At 39.4% G+C, this 17035-nt stretch overlaps 2 protein-coding genes across 5 annotated transcripts in view; one reads left to right on the top strand and one right to left on the bottom strand.

Annotated features, from left to right (window-relative positions):
- Positions 1-9931: 9931 nt before the first annotated feature.
- Positions 9932-15599, bottom strand: zld (zinc finger protein zelda). The gene has a single exon (XM_065308132.1). The coding sequence runs from the start codon at positions 14887-14889 to the stop codon at positions 12079-12081; it is 2811 nt and encodes a 936-aa protein (XP_065164204.1). The 5' UTR covers positions 14890-15599; the 3' UTR covers positions 9932-12078.
- Positions 15600-16592: 993 nt separating this feature from the next.
- Positions 16593-17035, top strand: part of LOC135796408 (GPALPP motifs-containing protein 1) — a 29181-nt gene continuing 28738 nt past the window's right edge. For 3 of the 4 annotated variants that reach the window (XM_065308424.1, XM_065308423.1, XM_065308425.1), the window contains exon 1: positions 16594-16775. The gene's annotated coding sequence lies outside the window, so the exon portion shown is untranslated. Of the gene's footprint in view, positions 16776-17035 lie in introns of all 4 variants that reach the window. The other variant, XM_065308426.1, reaches the window with a different exon arrangement.

Below are 17035 nucleotides of genomic sequence, written 5' to 3' on the forward strand. Positions count from 1 at the left end.
AACAATTTACTAAGAATTACATTCATAAATTTCAACAAACTTCCAATTCACAGATTAAATCATTTTTCTCCGGAACACTAACCGTAATTCTCTGTATCTGTAAAAGTTTTAAATTTATCGATTAGTTTCCTTGCAATAATCGGAATTCGACTGTTAATTACCGAACATTTCGTTTTGTTGCGCATTGATTAATGGCGCTAAACTTCCCGACCAACTAATAATGCACCAGTGCATTTCTGCGAATTGTTTTACTTTGATTTAAGTTTTAAACGGTTCGAAAATTCTGCGTATGTATTTAAATTTCTAGCTTAATTTAAAAGTGCATTCGTGCTGTAATTATAAAACCATCGCGTTGCTTTTGTTTTTTTAGCTGCACTGTTGTAAGTTGCAACATGAGAGGTCGAGCGCCTTGTTTGGACGAAGAAGATGAGTCTTTTCTGCGAACGAATCATTTCAAGACGGCTGCGGGATGGACGTGCCGCGTCGACGATTATTAATCAACGCTCAACTCAACACAACCAAAAAACAACCAATGAAAAAATACAGGCAACACGCGTTGCAGTATACCGAAATTATTATTGCATGAAGTATGAGGTGAAATTATTGTTTTTTGGCATAAAACACAACTTGTAGTTTATTTTTTTATTGAAATTTTGGTTTTTATGATATAAAACGTAAATATCACACACCAGATGGTGCTGTTGCGCTTATTGAAGCTTATAATGACAGCAAATCATAACACCAACGCAAAAATATAGGCAACTCGTGTTTCAGAATATAAAAATTGTTATTACATGAAGTATGACTTGAAATTATTGTTTATCATCACATAAAACCCACATACAATTAATTTTCAGTAGAATTGAATGAAATTTTGTGTTTTTATTAATCAATTGTTAATATGACACACCAGATGGCGCTGTTATAGGTATTGAAAGTAATAATAACTCAAATTCCTCAAAAAATCACAATAAAAACTTGACCACACGATTGAATCACACAATTCCGAATTTAAATCCTAAAATATTCAATTTTGAAAGGGTGCTGTAGCGTTGGACGTCACTCACATCGCATATATACTTATAAAAAAGCGGAGGAAGCCAATTAGGGGTGGACAGATTATAAATCGGAGTCGACGCGGCATAAACGCGAGGGTTGTTGCGACGAGTACCGTTATAATCATCAATTTTTTCCACCCGGTCGAACCACCAGCTTGCGCCGATTGAACCTTCTACCTGTTAACCGTAAAAGGTGCATTTTTCTTTCAAACAAAACGCACCGAACTTAATTTTAACTTTAATATAAAAATTCCAACATTATAATACAACTTAAGCTGGAGTCATGCGCGTGAATTGTGAGCACATGTCCGAAATATTTCGGTAAACAGATTTTTCGGAAAGCAATGCAATGAGAATGAGGATGTGAGCAAAATGTGAAACACCGCAGCAAGCTGGCGACCAGCGCGCTCACGTCATGGTGCATTTTTCTAAAATTCGCTTTGCACTTAAACTTGTTGTTTGTTCAATGCCGCCTTGCTTCCCCGGCGTAAAAGAATTCCGAAAACAACTCGTCATCCTGCTCTAACGCACGCATACGCAGAGTGTGTGCATCTTTCGTGTCTTCGTTGCAACCCCCACAAAACGTCACGTGTATCACGTGCATCTTCCAAGTCGTTTCAAGGCCACACACACTAAACGCTCAGCCAGGGTTGTAAATACTACCCGACCTGAAAATATCAACCAAAAATGTTAAACTTTATTATTAACAACATCTGCAAAAATTTTAAAGAAAAAAATTTGATTTTAATAAAAATTTTGTGTTGGAATAAAATTAATCGTAAAATAATTACTGGAGTTTTTATATTATAAAATGTAGAGCGACTTAAGTATGGTGAAGCCAACGTGTTTGGAACTGGTAGTAGAGTTTTTGGTAAAATCACCGCACGGTATTATATTCGTCCGAAACTCCGAAAGCTGGTTTTTGTGCGCCGTGTGCGCCGCGCGCGCATCTCGCGCTTTGTAATTTCGGAAGAAACCCCTCGCGCACCACCACCACCCTCCCGAGAGAAAAAGAAGAGACCATGAGGCGTTCCGGAATGTTCTACTCACACATACATTGATCAAAAACCTGTTGCTTTCAAATTACGCTTAGCATCAACCCAAAAACTGCACAAACAACGTTTGTTTATTTCGTTGCCATAGCAACACAACAGATTTTTACTTATAATCAACATTTTTTAGTAGAATTCACAATATTTTACCCATTTCAGTTCATTGCAAACAAGATAAAAATGGTAAATGTGCAATTTTGGTTTTTTTCTTGAATTTTTCTTTTTTATTCGTTTTTTTTTGTATTTTTCTACTTGGCAGCGTCCGAGGATCGAAATTTGAGACGAGATTTCGCTGTTGTCAGACTCGTGTCGTTGCTAAACGGCATCGTGTCCGGGGCGAAATCTTTCGATGGCTCCGCGCACAGAAATGGCGGTCATTCCGATGCGGCGCGCGCGTAGGCGCAACGAAATTGTAATGTAACGCAACGTAACGCACGCCGCCGGAGCCCGAAAAAAAACAGCGCAGCGAAAAGCGAAGGAGGAAAATTTCGGACGTTCGGACGTTTATAAATAATTCACGCTCGTACGCATGATAATGGAAATCGAAAATGGGACCAGTAGGAATGGAATGAACGTCCGAATAGAATGGAATCAGTTTGGAGACAAAAACGAACTCGACGAGGCGTGAAATAATTGTTTAATATTATGTATTCGGGAGAGGGTGATGGCGAAGGTTTGTTTTTCGATTTTCTTTTGTTGTCAAAACTAGAAATTTTCTATTTGGAAGCTTATTATAAGAGTTTTTTATATAAAAAATATTATTTTGATATTAATTTTGGCATAACTCTTAAACTAATCGTGGAAAATTGATAAAATTTTGTATATATGATAAACAATAGTATATTATTCATCAGAATAAGAAATAATCGTAAAATTTTAATTATTATTTAATCTATCAACGATTATAACAGAAAAAACATGGAAAATACCAAAAAATTCATAAAATTATTTTCAAAACTCCGCCATTTTAACAGTTTTTAAACTTTTGTAAATTTTTTTGTTGCAAATCAAAGCCACAGATGTCTACTATATAAATCTGCAAAAATGTTTATAAATTTTTATATACAACGCACATAATCACGACAAAAAGGAACAAAAACAAAATTTTCAACTGAAAATAATGTTAAAAACAAAAATAATTATTATATTTAACTGCCAACCCACTTATTAAATAAGAAATTGAAATTTTCTTTGTCAAAACCCTCAAAACGAAAATTATAAAAGGGTGTTTTGCGGTTTAAAAATAATTTAACAAAGAATGACACATTTTGCACCCTCTGAGCAACCCTTAACAAAAATTCACCTCAAATTTACTTTTCTATTGAACCAAATCAAAATTGTGCATTACTTAATTATAACTTACACTTGAACCCACCGAAAACTAACTTCTCAACCTAAACCGCCGGAAATAAATCGCGACATTCGCAGATTGTCGTCTGTCGTGCGTATTGTACGCGCAAATAATACACCCCTTATTTACGAAAGGGTGGTTGTAAGTGGTGTAAGTTTATTTTGCATACGCGACGTAATTCAATTCGTAGTGGTGTGTATATTCAAATTGCGTACGACTAGGCAACTAGTAGGCAAGTAGACGACTTCCGCCCCTTTGAAAGAAGATGAAGCAAGTGCATATGCGAAACCCCGCAAGACATTTGGGCGTCGTTGAATTGAAAAATTGACACCTTTGTTATGCGATAATGCGCTCGTTTAACCCCTTGGCGTTGCGAAATGATTTTGCATACGTGGCACAAATTTGCGATTCTATTCAGTCCAATCTCTTACATGTAACATGTAGCATGTAACGTTTTTTGTGGCTTCTCGTGTTCCACTTTACATTTTGTACGCGGTCTTTGATTTAGATTTTTCTTTTTTGCATTTCTATTGTGGCGAGTGCGGTGGTTATCTTGACGTTTGAATTCTTAGATTCAGCTTGAGTTGCTTGTAACTTGGACTATTCATGCTGCGTGGAGAAATGGAATCGAATTGGGAAGTCGATTTTTAAAACTAAAAAAAAAATTGGTATTGAAGGTTTTATGTTGAGTTTTGGAGAGGAATGAAGTTAGAGGTTTCGCAAGTTGGTAATTTATCTTATATTCCACACTTTTATTCTCAAAAATAAAAGTTTTAAGGGTTATAATTTAAAATGCACTATTAATTTGTTTATTGTGGATTCAATAAGCAAAAATTTGTATTTTTAGGGTTATAGGTTAGGATTTATGCAAAAAATAACTCTTGGAAAATGTGTCCATTCGAAATTTAACCCCAAATTGTCAATTTTAACCTCAAAATGTTTGTTTTTTTGCAAATATTTTGACTTAAATTCTTCTAATTTGTAAATTCAACTAATATTTCTAGTTTTACCGAGTATATCGTTCATGAAACACTAAATTTTTTAATATTTTGCACATTTGAAGAACTCTAAGTCCTCGAGTGATAAATACTCAGCAATTTTGAACAATTCCTAAATATGTGCATTACAAGCATTAAGTACATTTGTCCGCTTCCATTCCATGGGAATTTCCTATCCCCGATGATCAGAGCCATCGTCATCTTCATAGGGGAAAATACCCAAAGTACTCAGCAACCTCACAACATACCTACACTACATCTTCCTCTATTATTACTTTTTTCTACACTGAACCATCTTCCGATTCATTTTCTAGTGTCCTCATTAGATTTTTAACCAAAACACCTAATGTTCAACGAAAACATTTAAAAATTTTCAAATACTAAAATTATATTTTGTAACACTTAGTATATACTAAGTATTTTCAACATCATAGAAATCCAAAGAAAAAAACTAGAAAGCAATAGATCAAGGTGTATCTCGAAACGGGCTGTCTTACTCACCATCTCTCTCCAAGTTTTCATCCCTCTGCACTATGTGATTAAATGTGTGTATTCACCTGGCAGAGAGGGGCAACACAATGCCTCGTGTAATTTTATCTCCGCACACAAATGGCGACCGGCGATGCGATGCAGCGATGTGATGCGAACTTGAAGAAAAAAGCCTGCAACACACACACGCACGTAAAAAGAATTAAAATGCGGGCTGGTTTTTTATTTAAGCAGAGGACAATGCACAAATGTACAATGCGAAACGACGTGTAAGTCAATAATATTTAAAATTATTGCCCGAGTGATGAGAAATCACAATTGTATTGGCCTATCTTCTCCATTTGATATTTAGACATTTGACATCTGCTTTTTTGGATATTTACAACGAATATGCCTCTGCGCCATGAAAAAACAAAAGTCTTTTGGAACAATACTGCTCTCAAGAAAGAATCATATTTACAATTCGTGTTTAGGAATAATTCTTGTTGTGCACGTACATGAAAATAAACGACGATCCTAAGTCAACAACGATAAATAATATTCAGCATGAATAAGTTAGGTTAGAATTATCATCTACTGACCTTGAAATTAATGTCAAATGTCATTTTTACCATTGTTTCCCATAACATACTCCAATATAATATTTTTTGACTTTTGACAGTTCGCACATGCATTTTAATTGATATTCCATTCCACTGTGAATAATGAAAGTTCCGGTGTGGCGGTGTGGGTTGCAGGTGGAAGACCCAAAAACACTGTAAATGTAAACCATGCATACGAAAGCGAATGTAAGCGAACGCATCCGGTTATATATGTTATATCATAATGCCCTCTGCGTGCCCATTGAATGTCCTCTCTTTTCGAGGCACCTGTGTGTGAGTGGGTCGCTCGCATTCGAATAAATGCATTAGTGCGATACACACACTCGTCACGCGTGTAAGTAGTATACCTGTGACGCTCTGACCCCTGACCTGCCTCACGCTGACCACATTGGGTCCGAGACCTGCCGGACCTACCCCAACAGAGCAAAACGATTCAATTATCAACGCAGTCATGCATAGAAATATTGGACAAGTGCATATATGGACCATAACCTATATTAAGACAGCCTAAAATTGAAAATTTTAAATTTTGGCGGGAAAACCAGTTTTGAGGTTAGAAATTTGGTAATTTTTCTTATATTTCACACTTTTAACCTCAAAAATAAAAAAATTTTGCATTTAAATTGAAAAATAAGTGAATATAAACAACATAACCTATATTAACATAACCTAAAATCAATATTTCTTTGTTTTTGACGATTTTTTGCTTTCGCATTGAGTGAACATGTAAACAACAGCTGCGAAAAAGTAAATTCTTTGTAGCCGGAACACATGCCTTATGTGTGCAATGTGCATCGAGTCAAAAGAAAAGGATTTAAGCATATTGTGTGTCATGGTGCGCTCAACATCAATTTCGGTTAACCAAACTCAACAAAAAAGAGTTTGCGTTGGTAAAATCCGTGACGCTGCATAAATTAAATATTCTCATAATAAAATATAAAATATTAAAGTGTGAAATACGCGAAAGTCATTAAAAAGCAATTAGTTTTATGAAAATTGCTGTAAAATTCTAATATTTTAATATTTTAATCTCACATTTGTGTCAAATGCCAACCACAACTTTTAAAAGAAATCCCTGTGAAGTTAATACCTGAAAATCCGATAAGAAGCTTGAAAATTCAAAAATTTCAACCCTAAAATCTTAAAATAACGGTAAAAGTCACTTTCATGATAGATTACATCTAATCAAGTTCACGTTGATGTTTAATTAGTGTTTTTGACGCAACTGCAAGTGCAGCTGTCCGTTGTTCTGCAGAAGTCATTATAAAAATACACCGGGGATGAACGCTTCGTCTTCTTCTTCGTTCACAGCATGCCAACTGTTTTCCGCGTTGCTCTCATTTCTCTTCCGTTCGCTAAACAAGCGCATCGAGTGAATCCGAACAACCCCTTGAACGCAAGTTCCCACGTTTCCCACGATATCTCGCCGATCTCGTAGACAATCGCATCGGATGCACCGGTTGCTCTCTGTGCGCGCAACCCTTGAGAGACGGGATGCACCATGCATTTCCTTTCACGGATGTGAATCCTCCATCCGCATCATCTCGTCACTCGTTACGCTTCGCCTTGTACTGTTGACAATGCGTTTTCACACATTGCGACCCTCAACCCCAAAACGCATTTTTGGATAACCCTACTGTATTAATCTATATAACAACTAAAATAAGGGTGGGTTAAGGGTAGATAGAGTTTTCGGAGATTTTTGGAAACGTTCACACGATCGATTTTAATCCATTGAGTTTTAACCCAGAAATATTTCTTAGGGGTTAAATTTTTTAGAGTTTTTTGGTAAAATTTAAGGGGTGAGCAAATATAATACATTAAAAAACGCATCTATATTTAAGTTGAAGATGACTGACAACCATGAGAATTTTTGAAGAATTTTACGCTTTTTCCAATTAAAATAACGAATTTATTTTATTTAAGGGTTGTTTTTAAAAATAGTCCATGCACGTGTAGTATACTCGTAGGAAGCGACCGAAAATAAAACAGCGTCGTGAGCTCGTCACGCGTTCGCTGGTCTTTTTTTTTCGCCGCCCCGGTGTCGGTGTTTACGTCAAGCGCCATCGCCACCACCACCACCACCCTCGGCGCCTCGAAGCAACAGGTTGTCGACGGTAGCGAGAAACGGCACGAATCGCGCGAGCAGGAATTACAAAAAAGTGAAAATCTTGCTCTACACAATTTTTACTTATTTAAGGAGAGAAGAAATAATGTAAGAAGGAAAGAAAAATGGAACATTAACAAAATACAGAGTTTTGAAACTGTAAAATTTTGAATTTCCAAGAATTTAGTTTCTATGATTAGTCACGAGTCATTTGTATAATTTTGTAGAAACTTAAATATGCATGGTAAAATATACAGGGTGTTAAATTTAAAGAAAAACTTAAAATGTATAAAAATTTTAACCAAAAATATTTTAAAAATATAAAAAAATTTATTTCTGAGAAATTCTAGAAGTATTGAATTTAATTTTGATTTTCTTTTCATTTTCACTATGTGTAGTTGTTCACTATATAATACCTACGCACTCTTGCAATCTTGAGTTCTCGTTCTCGGGGTTGGCAGCCCTCCGCCGGACACTCCAGTAGACCAAGCATAGATTCTATTCGAAACCTTTGTCCACATGCGCAAATTCACACTGGTCAACTGCGTTCAGCACGCATACATACTTCGGCACGCGCAGCGGGAGTTGAATTTTCTGCCTACACTTTTCTTCATCACAAATCTTCGCCTATCTCTCTCTTCAACGCGTTGCTTGGATGTGTAGTGGTAGTGCTAGGTCACACTATGCATTGCAAACTAATGCTTTTTCAATTCTAACAGTGCCGACCAACGCCGCAGCTTCGGCCATTATTTTCGAGCGTTTCGAAGCGTTTTCGAAACGTCCGAGCTGTCAAGATGCTTAAAAATATATTGCGAATTGTGGAGATATGTGTATGGGGAAGAAAACTAGATACAACTACATATTATTAGGAAGATAAGATTTCTAAATGATAAAATTTAAAAATTTATTTTTGTGAAATTTTGGAAAAAAAAATCTAAAATTAATTTTTAAGGTTTCAAGGAACAGAATTAGGTATAACTTGAAAATACAAATGAATTGATATTAAATGTTTAAACATTGAAAATTGTTGAAAATTGAGTAAAAAACAAAAAAAATGCTTAAAAGTTAAGTTTTTAAGGGTAGTTTGAACGTTTGTATCTTAAGAATGTTAGTGTTCATGTATATGTGTGCGTAAGGGCGCATTTCACGCATCGCCCCCTTAACTACCTACCCAGTTGAAGTATTGTTTCGTTTCATCGTCGGCCTATTGTGCAATGCGAGATTTATCGTTGACAAAAAAAAAGAAAAACGAAATAACATCATTTACATCCAACGCGGAATGTAAAAGCAATAAAAACAGTAAAACTAAACCATAAACACTTACAATTATTTTAAACATTTCAAAACATTTAAAATAGATTAAAATTAATTAAAAAATAAAATAATTCAAACTATAGCCATAGTTGTGTATGTTTTACCTACGTGAGACGAATGTATCTATGTAAAATTGTCCGAGGCGAACGGTGCGCGTTTGATTTATCGCCGGAAGTATCTTAATGAACGAGAGGCGGCGCACAGGTGGCACGCGGGCGCAGTCCTGTGGGAACAATACGATCGAGCGCGTAACGTATGGCCGCGCATTACCGCCCGCACACCAACACACACACATACCTAACCTCACACCCTCAAATCACCACAAACGCCGAACTCGTCGAACGTATTAATTGCGTTCATCGGCAAACAACGGGATTAAAAATTTCCCCCTCAAGCCGAAAATATAATCAACAGGTGAAAAAAACCACAACACAAAAGTTAAAAATTAAATACTTACAAAAAGGTAGGTGGGGAATCATTTTTTATTTGCACCTAAAACAAAAAAAAGGAAAACACATAACAAGAAATAAACTTGTGCGCACGTCTATAGATTTCTATTTCTATTTCGATCCCCCGAATCGCGTCCTATCCCAATTCCAATCGCTATTCATTATTACGGTGCACTGCACAGCGCCGGCGAGGAAGATTTAGCGGCCGAGCGAGCACAGCAAGCGAAGAGATGTTTCGCCGGCCTGGTCCAGGTGCACGCACATAAATAAGCGCCGAAATGCTTTCCAAACTCAGGCCGAAAATGGCCGCGCAAGCTACTTCAATGCTTCAGCGGAAATCTATTCACACAATGCACAAATTCAGAAAAAGTTCAAAACCAATGATTTATAGGTTACGCTGTCAAAAGTCGCAACTGTCAAATGTCAAAAATTCAGTTTTTCAATGAGAAAAAAAGAAGAAACCTGTAAAAATAAGTGTGAGGATAGGTGAGTGATACAAAAACAAACGATATTGTTACATTTAATAACCAATAGTTTTATTATTTCATCTTAATATTATAATGTGTCATTGGGTAGCCGTTACGCAACACAATATACGCCCCGTGTGGAATGTCTGGTAGCTCTATTATGTCAAATAGAATTCAATTTATCATCTAGTAATCACAACTGGAACAATATTTAATTTAATGATAAGGACGCACGCGCGCCCCGCCACGTCGTGTCGTCGTCGGCGATTATTGCAAAGAACGACATTTCCTGCCAATCACAACCAAAAAACATCAACAACTCATCAAACGCCTTAGAAAAAACGAATACAAATCTAAGTAAATTACAATTATCATCATCGTCGACAGAACAGAAAACGCAAATTTTGGCACGGAATTCACATTTATGTAGTGTTACACGCGTGTAACAAAACAAAGAAGAAGAACAAAACATAATCAGTCTTAACAAATCCAATCAATCAATCAATTAAACTTATACATTTCGTGGCACATGATTTGGCTTAAACAATTCTTAGTGATATTTTAGTTTATCCTTGACACTCTGGATATGATTTCGTATTTGTAGTGTTGGTTGCATACCCAACCGAATAAATTACAAAAAGAATGTTTGTTTCAATAGTGGTTTTTGTTTAATATCTTCATAGGTAATAATTAATTTAACTACACAAACAAATTGGTAACTAACAATTCAAATATCAAATTGTTCATCTTACATACATATTATTTAACAAACAAAAATAATAGATACAAATTAATAAAAAATATCAAAAATCGGCGGAATGTTTGTTTTTCTTCACACAATCATCTCAAATCATCGTGAAACAAGTATCTTAAGACAATTTTATTTCAAAGGGTTGTACTTACAATATAATAAGAAATAGAACAAGTGGAAGAAGAGTTTTCCAAGGGAGGACAAAAGTTTCTTTAAAAGTTTTTCACTTCTCATTTTTTTATACATAAAAATTGCACTAATTTACTAGTCGTATATTCGCTTGTGATTTTCCTCATTCTAAATCGTGTCATTGTTGATCTGACCGAAGAATTTTAAATTACAATAATAATTTCTTTGTTTATTGCGTAAAAGAAAAGAAAAACAGTTAAAAATTCATTATTTTTAAAATCCTTCGATTAGTCAACACTTTTTATTAATATTTTTAAGGAATGTATTGTTTAATAAAGGAGAATCACAAGCGAGCCGACTACGATTATAATAATTGATTATTATTTTGTTTCCAACCCTATTTACTTTAACTTTAATTCACATTTGCGCAATATTTCAAATATTTCCATTGATAGTGATTTCTTCATTAGTAAAAAACAGAGAAGAAAAAAAAAACACAGTATTTGGCTAGTGATCATTGTTTGTTTGTGTTTAGTTTCAAACTGAGGTAGTTGCGTCACACAAAATGGCTGCCTTGTTTTTGTTGCTTGTCTTTTGCTTCATTTACGATATTGCAGGGTGTGCGCAGGCGCGCACACGCTCTCTTTGTAAATTTATCCATAGTTAATATATAATTAGTTAAATTCTCATAATATAATAGATTATATTTACACTTTCAAAAAACAACAAACATGTACATGCACACATGCACGCATTTTCTTTGTTTGCATTCCGAATTATTGCGTTCTAATAAATTAATATTTTGGCGTTGAATCGGAGATTTTAGTTTAGTTTTTGTCAACATCATCGGTAGGAACGAAACCCGTAGCGAGCAAAAGTATATTCTTTAATAAACCACAAAAAGAAAAAAAATCACCGCTTTTGTAAAAATATACCACCCACGCTGTCAAAAATGTCGAAAATCGTTTTTTTTTTACTGGCATCGTCACACACTATCTGTCCTAATTTGTACATTGTACGACACATCTGGTTTCCGTCATGTCCCTATCATATAAATATTACTATGCTGCAGTGTTTATTATAAATCTATATTGTATTTATATTTATATATATTTATATTATTGATATAGTAATAATTAATAACTGAGATGGCTGAGGTATATTGCTGTTTGTAGTTTGCTTGTCATTTTCTTTTTTTGTTAGTTATCGAGTTTTGTTTAGTTATTGAGCAAATTTGTTGTTATCGTCAGAAAGAAATCATATGTACAGGTTAAATATGCTTTTGTTTACCGGTTGTTGTCGTGTGTAGTGTTAAGCGCGTGCCTGGACAAGATGCGCCTGACCCTTGGCGTGCAGCTTCTTCGAGTGCGTCTCGCAGTGCTTGAGCATGTGATCCTTGCGGATGAAACCCTTGTGGCAAATGTCGCACGCGTACGGCTTCTGCCCGGTATGTAGACACATGTGACGCCTTAAGTCGGTCTTGTGATTGAACTGCTTGGGGCAAAGATCGCACTTGTGCGGCTTGTCGCCGGCGTGCTTGGCGAGGTGCTCCTGGTACTGCTCGTCGACGCTGAACCGTTTGCCGCAGCGCGTGCACTTGAACGGTTTGTCGCCAGAATGGAAGGTTTTGTTGTGCTGCGTGAGATAGCACGACTTGTTGAAGACTTTGTCGCAGTCGAAGCACTTATGGACGCCGTCCTTGCTGATTTGAGAGATGGCGGTGTTGCCGGAGGTGGATGTGATGCGTGGACTACCCGTGGGTGTTTCTTCGTAGTCACGCTTGATGTGTGCCTTCTCCGGTGATGCCGGCTGCGCTTCCAAGGGGACTTCATCGATGATCGGCACCGATGTGAGTACTGTGAGTTTGTAACCGCCGTCTTCCGGTGTGGCGACTGGCGGTAACGAAGCTGTGGTGTAGTAGGTTGTGGTGGCGGTGGAGTACGGGACCGTCGCCGGACCCGGGCCCCCCACGCTCGCCGCGTTGTACCCCAGCAGGAGCCCGTAACGATTGTTAAACTGGGCGAAGCTGGGCAACGGTTGTGACTGGCCTGGCGATGATGCCGGTGCCGTCACAGCGAATACGGCTGGTGACTGCTGGTGGAGCATCATAATCGATTGTTGCTCACCAGTAGTACTGAGGCTGTTGATGGTAGCCGCCGTATCCTGCGTAGCGTGGGGGGCACACTCGTTTGGGTACATCTGGAACTGGTTGTCCATAGTGGCCGCCGCCGCCATCATGTGGTGGTGCCCCGGCGGCGGGATGTGGCTGAAGCCATGACTGCTGGTGTTGGTGGTGTGCTGATTGTGGTGGCTGCTCGCCGGTGAATTGCTGATTGATAGCAGGCCCCTCGAATCGATGTTGGTGGTGGAAGCTGAGAGGCCTGCCTCCCCGTTTGGGGGACTGGCTGGGTGTGAGGTGGGCGCCATCGGCGAATGCAGCGGGTGCGGATGTGGATGGTGCGCGATATTCGGAGCCGGCTGCCGATCATAAGGTCCAGCTGGTGGTTGCTGCAGCAGGCCAGGCATCACCGCCGGTCGTTCATAGCTGTTGTTCATACTATCTTCGCTGCGTGAATCATCACCAGGACTATTTGAGTGATCCTCACGATTTGATACGCTATCTCTCGCAGGATGATGATGCGCACTGATAGGCATCGTGGCAGGATCCGGCTGACCGCTGGACTTCACCGCGTTTTTATGCAGCGTTGTGTTGTAATGACGCTTCAAATGACCAGAACTAGTGAACCATTTGTTACAAGCGGTGCAATTGTAAGTCTTAGGCCTTCTGGCTTCATTAGACTTCCAATTGGTGCCTTTGGAGTTCGTCGGCGGCGCAGTCTGCACCGGATTATTCGGAACTTGCGTGCTGGTGATGATTGGTGCTGCTGGTTGCGGTGGCATATGCTCAAAAGGCCGATACGCAGCCGCAGCAGCATGTTCAGCCATCATCGTCGGATACTCTTGCTTGATAAACTCATTCTGCACTTGCACCTGATTATGAAACTTGTGCGGAAACACCTCCTGGAACATCTTAGGCGACTGCATTTGCTGTTGCTGCGGAGGCGGCGCTTGCGGCGGCCCCTGTTGCGGCCAAGGACTTAACATAGCACTTACAGAATGTGGATTGTGTCCGTTCATATCCGGCTGCACTCGCTTGTCCTGCTCCTCGGGGTACACCTGATGGACGACCTTGTGCGAGTCCAGATCGAGTATTTCACTCTGCACATCCGGTTCCTCTTGCTTGACGACGACCTCCTGCCCGGCGCCGAATATAAAATGATTCTGCTGGTAGTTTGGGGTCGGAGGGTGCGCGACATTCAGGTGCTCGATGAGCTGCGCGGCCGACTCGCACACATACCCGCACTTGTCGCATTGTTTGGGACTAGGCGAGGGGGTCGGTTGTGGCGGGTAGGCCGGACTGGAACTAGTCACCTGATGGGTTGTATGCTGTTGATAGGGATGGTACCTGTAGCTTTGATGACCCATTTTAGCAACATACTCTTGTTGTTGGCCGGGTTGTTGCTGTTGTTGTGCGTTGTAAGCTTCCATGCCGTAAAACTGCGCGTCTTGAAAACTTTGGTAACTCTGTTGCTGTTGCTGCTGTTGTTGATGTTGTTGCTGCTGCTGTTGTGGTTGATTATTATAACCAGGCGAGAATGCCGAATTGTCTGGTGTTTGGTACGGCGACGATGCGCTGTGGTAACTCTGCGGCGTCGGCGGATGCCCGAAACTTACATTTATCTCCGGAGTAGCACGACTGCCATACTCAGGACTCTTCTTCATCATGGCATCGGAAGAATCCGCGGCCGCGATTGTATTACTAAACTCACGTTTAATAACGATGGGCTTATTTGGGCCGCTGGTCTGTGTTTGCGTTTGTGTTGTCGGCGGGGTGTTATTGTTGGTCTCGTCGGTGTGACCACTCGCGGTGGCTTGTGTCGCCCATTTGTTTAATAAATTCTCTTTGTGGTACTGTAGATGCACGTCGAGACTCTCCGCTGAGTTCAAATACAGACCGCACTCTTTACAATGATGTGGACTGGAATTTCCTGGCTGTTGCTGCTGCTGTTGTTGTTGTTGTTGTGTCGGCGGCTGTTGATACTGTTGAACGTTGTTAGCCATCGCACGCGCACAGAATCCAATCGTAGTTTAATTCAAGTCTCTTTCTTCCGCACTGTATAAATGTCTACTTCAATTTCGAGCGCGTGTTTGTGTTTAAATAATAAAAAAAAGTTTTTAAAAATAAAAAGACAACGTGCACTATGTTAATATCATAACATGTCAACAGTTCTTCGTCCGGGCGGCGGAGTAATGAAAACGAAATGCAAGAAACGCGTGCGCCTGATAATTAACATCACAACAAACGAAAATCGCAAGAATTAAGTCTAAACTAGCGCTTAGCCCATCTTAACACGTAGATGCGCGCGCTTCGCGTGTGAACAACGTGCGCGGATACACACTTTATTAGTTTTATTGTTTACGTTGATCAACCAAAAACGAAACACTCACGAATTAAAAGTAACTTGACGGAGAAAAGTTTTTGCACTGGCGGCGCACACTACCTACTGCTCTCGAATGAAGTTCGCAACTGAAGGAAACTTTTTGGTGTTTTGGTGCGCGACTATACAGCACTGTGTGTGTCTCTCTCTCTTTCGAGGTGGTTGTAAGTTGGCACGAGTAATCTCGTTGCCGGCCAGAGCCCGACTGGTCCTCGCATGGAGCGGTCCGCTTCTTGTGGAAATTCGGCGGTGCGGTGCGTGTGCTTCGAGGACGCCGGGAACAGGACACTCGGCCAATCGCAGCGCTCGCCTTAACGCCGGGCCGCCACGGCGCGCGCCCCGGGGGTAGGGGGCGAAGATGCTGCATTTTTGAACGTCGCCCCTCTCGCTCTCCACACCGGTGGCCCAAGTGTGCGTTTCGGACTTTGCGTATAGTGGTACTGCCGTGCAACCCCGGTAACAAACCCACACACAAACACATTGTATATTCCTGTGTGTGTGTGTGTTTGAATGTAGTACGCATTCTTCGAGTTTGCCACGCAACTCTTCAGGGAGCTATAATCGTACAACACCAACCGCATGACAATACGCAACATTTTTACACACACACAAAATAGTTTTGCATATTGTATTATAGCGTATCATCATTTTACTGTTATCTAAAACAAATAGTTTGAGAATATTGTATGCAACCACACTTACAGTTTTGTTTCCTTTTGTTTCGTTCGTTGCAAAGTTGAAAAAGTTGCAACATAAAAATGCGCCGGCGTTGCTTCTCGCGCGTTCCCCGGCGCGCTCATTCTCTCTCGGTCAGTAGTTTCAATGCACAAGGGCAAAAGTCCGTTTACCTTTTCGGTTTCGCTTAATTTTCGGCGGTCTTGCCGTCTTGCGAGCCGCGAGCGTCGGCTACCATTTAACTGCGAGACTGCGCGCGCGAGGTGTGATTAATTCGCCGCGCCGCGCAGCGGTTTTTTTTTTGCTCGCTTTGTCGAGATTTTCGATTTAAAATAAAATATTATTACTCACGCCAGCACGATCACCGCACCACTGACCAACAGCAACAAATTAAATATGCATTTTCAATTTATCATCTGGTTGTATCACATTTAAAACAAATTTGTTTATTTTTTTTGTTTATTTATTGTAATATATACACAAAACTAACACAAATAATTAATAACTCTTTATATTTATTATTAATTGATATAAACATAAAAGAAATAAGTTTTTATAGTTTTTATTCACAAAAGAAATCAATTTTTATACTTTTTATTTGTTATGGTGTTAATTGGGTTGCATAACCTTTCTTTGACACTGAAACAACATTCATGACAAGATGTCAAAAGATCAATCCGAGAGTATGGTGAGTTGTGTTTGGTGCAGCACGCATAAACAGAAGTCTAATTAAACAAATGAAGCGGAATAGTGCACGCGAAGTAACATGCATGTGTGTAGTGAAGTGCAGCAGTGTCCAGTTAAGTTTGGACTCAGCTCGTTCGACAGATCCACGTAAGTACCTATCGCATGCGAAATAAAAGAGACGCGCCGCCATGGCAAGAAAAACGAGCACGAGTATAGCGCGCGCGCACGCCGGCACACAAACACAGCGTGCACCGATATGCCGAAGAAACAAAAGATACATCGCGTCCTTGACGCTGCGCTCTACGACCAGCAGTATTCGCGAATACTGCTCAGGGTTAAATTACGTATGCAACACGAAATTAAAAGAAACGTTTTCAAATCGTCCAAACACAATTAACTCGGCTCAC

This window comes from Atheta coriaria, unplaced genomic scaffold (genome assembly GCF_025399875.1).
Source record: "Atheta coriaria isolate IRGN ID8LTWV9N9 unplaced genomic scaffold, Caltech_Dcor_3.1 hic_scaffold_7_pilon, whole genome shotgun sequence".
In the NCBI taxonomy this organism is placed as follows: Eukaryota; Metazoa; Arthropoda; class Insecta; order Coleoptera; family Staphylinidae; genus Dalotia; species Dalotia coriaria.